The 1192-nt window shown below is 48.7% G+C and overlaps 1 protein-coding gene across 1 annotated transcript; it reads right to left on the minus strand.

Moving 5' to 3' along the window:
• Nucleotides 1-270: 270 nt before the first annotated feature.
• On the minus strand, nucleotides 271-687 carry LOC105197598. The gene is made up of 2 exons (XM_011164057.1): nucleotides 550-687; nucleotides 271-444 (listed from the first exon to the last, which is right to left on the minus strand). Exons 1-2 carry the CDS (start codon nucleotides 685-687, stop codon nucleotides 271-273), a joined length of 312 nt encoding a protein of 103 aa, XP_011162359.1.
• Nucleotides 688-1192: the final 505 nt, after the last annotated feature.

Raw genomic sequence — 1192 nt, forward strand, 5'->3', positions numbered from 1 at the left:
GTCAATCATTTGAGCACAGGAGGTGCCCCACGGAAACACCCGCGTGTAACAGTGAGTCGCGCTGCCCCTGTCTACCACTTGTACCTGACCCGTCATACGCTAACTATTTCTTATTGTAACTTGAAAACTAAGCTCCGGACAAATTTTTGCAAAAGGAAAAATCGTCTCAGAATTCGATTACGAATATGCCAGCTTCGGGACCAATAGGTTATTTTGAATCACCCTGTATGTCCTAAGTATTTTAGGCTGCTTACGCAGAAATGACACTTCTCAGGGTTTAGCTTTAGCCGGGCCTCCCGTAGGCGTCGGAATACTTCTACTAAGTGTTGTAGGTGTTCCGTAAATGTCGCTCTTACCAAATGTGAACTGCATGAGTCCCCGGCCCGGGACGGTGAACACGGTCACGGACGGACTCTCGGACGATAGTGGCACTTGCCAATACCCCTGTTGGAGATCGAGGGTCAATAGGAACTGGGCACCTCGTCATTTGTTCAGTGTTGCGGTGATGTGAGGCAGGGGATACGCGTCGCGCTTCGTGACCTCGTTCACTTTGCGGAAGTCTATACAAAAACGCGGTTTGCCATCCCTTTTCCGTACTACAACGACGAGAAAACTCCACGCGCTAGTGGACGGTTCGATAACTCCGGCTGCTTCCGCGCGCACTTCGTCGTCAATGATTTGTTGCATCGCTGGTTTAAGCAGTCGGTATCGTTGCTTTATCGGTGTATCGGTCTTCACGCGGATTATGTGAGTGGCTCGGTCAGTCGGTCCTCGCACGGTGTCAAACTTTGGAAGCTTTGAGTCGAGGAAGGCTCGAAGTTCCTGTTCCTCCTGCGGGGTGCGGTGGACAATACCGGTAGCGGGTCGTGTAGTCCGAGCGGGCCTGTTAGCAGAAGGGAGAGGGGGAAAATAGTTATCCCCTTTTAGTATTAGGATATTCAATTTAGAATATTCCGAAAAATCCGCGCATAAAAGAACCTCTGCTAATTCTGGGATATCCTGTACATCATACGGTGTATGTAGTTTCCACCGCTGCGTGGTAATGGTCGTCGGTACACAGGTAAGTATGTATCTTTCAGATAGCAATATTAATATTCACACTTTTGGGTTTAGGTCCGCAATCAGGAACGGGACACATTGCATGAGTGCGCAATCACTTCCAAGCAAGTATCAGTTTAATAAGTTTGTATTG

This window comes from Solenopsis invicta, chromosome 5, assembly GCF_016802725.1.
Source record: "Solenopsis invicta isolate M01_SB chromosome 5, UNIL_Sinv_3.0, whole genome shotgun sequence".
NCBI classification, from domain to species: Eukaryota; Metazoa; Arthropoda; class Insecta; order Hymenoptera; family Formicidae; genus Solenopsis; species Solenopsis invicta.

What these genes read in the sequence shown, in the direction of transcription:
- LOC105197598 (XM_011164057.1), bottom strand. Translation starts at nt 687, where the DNA reads ATGCAACAAATCATTGACGACGAAGTGCGCGCGGAAGCAGCCGGAGTT. An exon ending in TTTGTATAGACTTCCGCAAA is followed by an intron (nt 445 to 549) that starts GTGAACGAGGTC and finishes GATCTCCAACAG; the next exon opens with GGGTATTGGCAAGTGCCACT.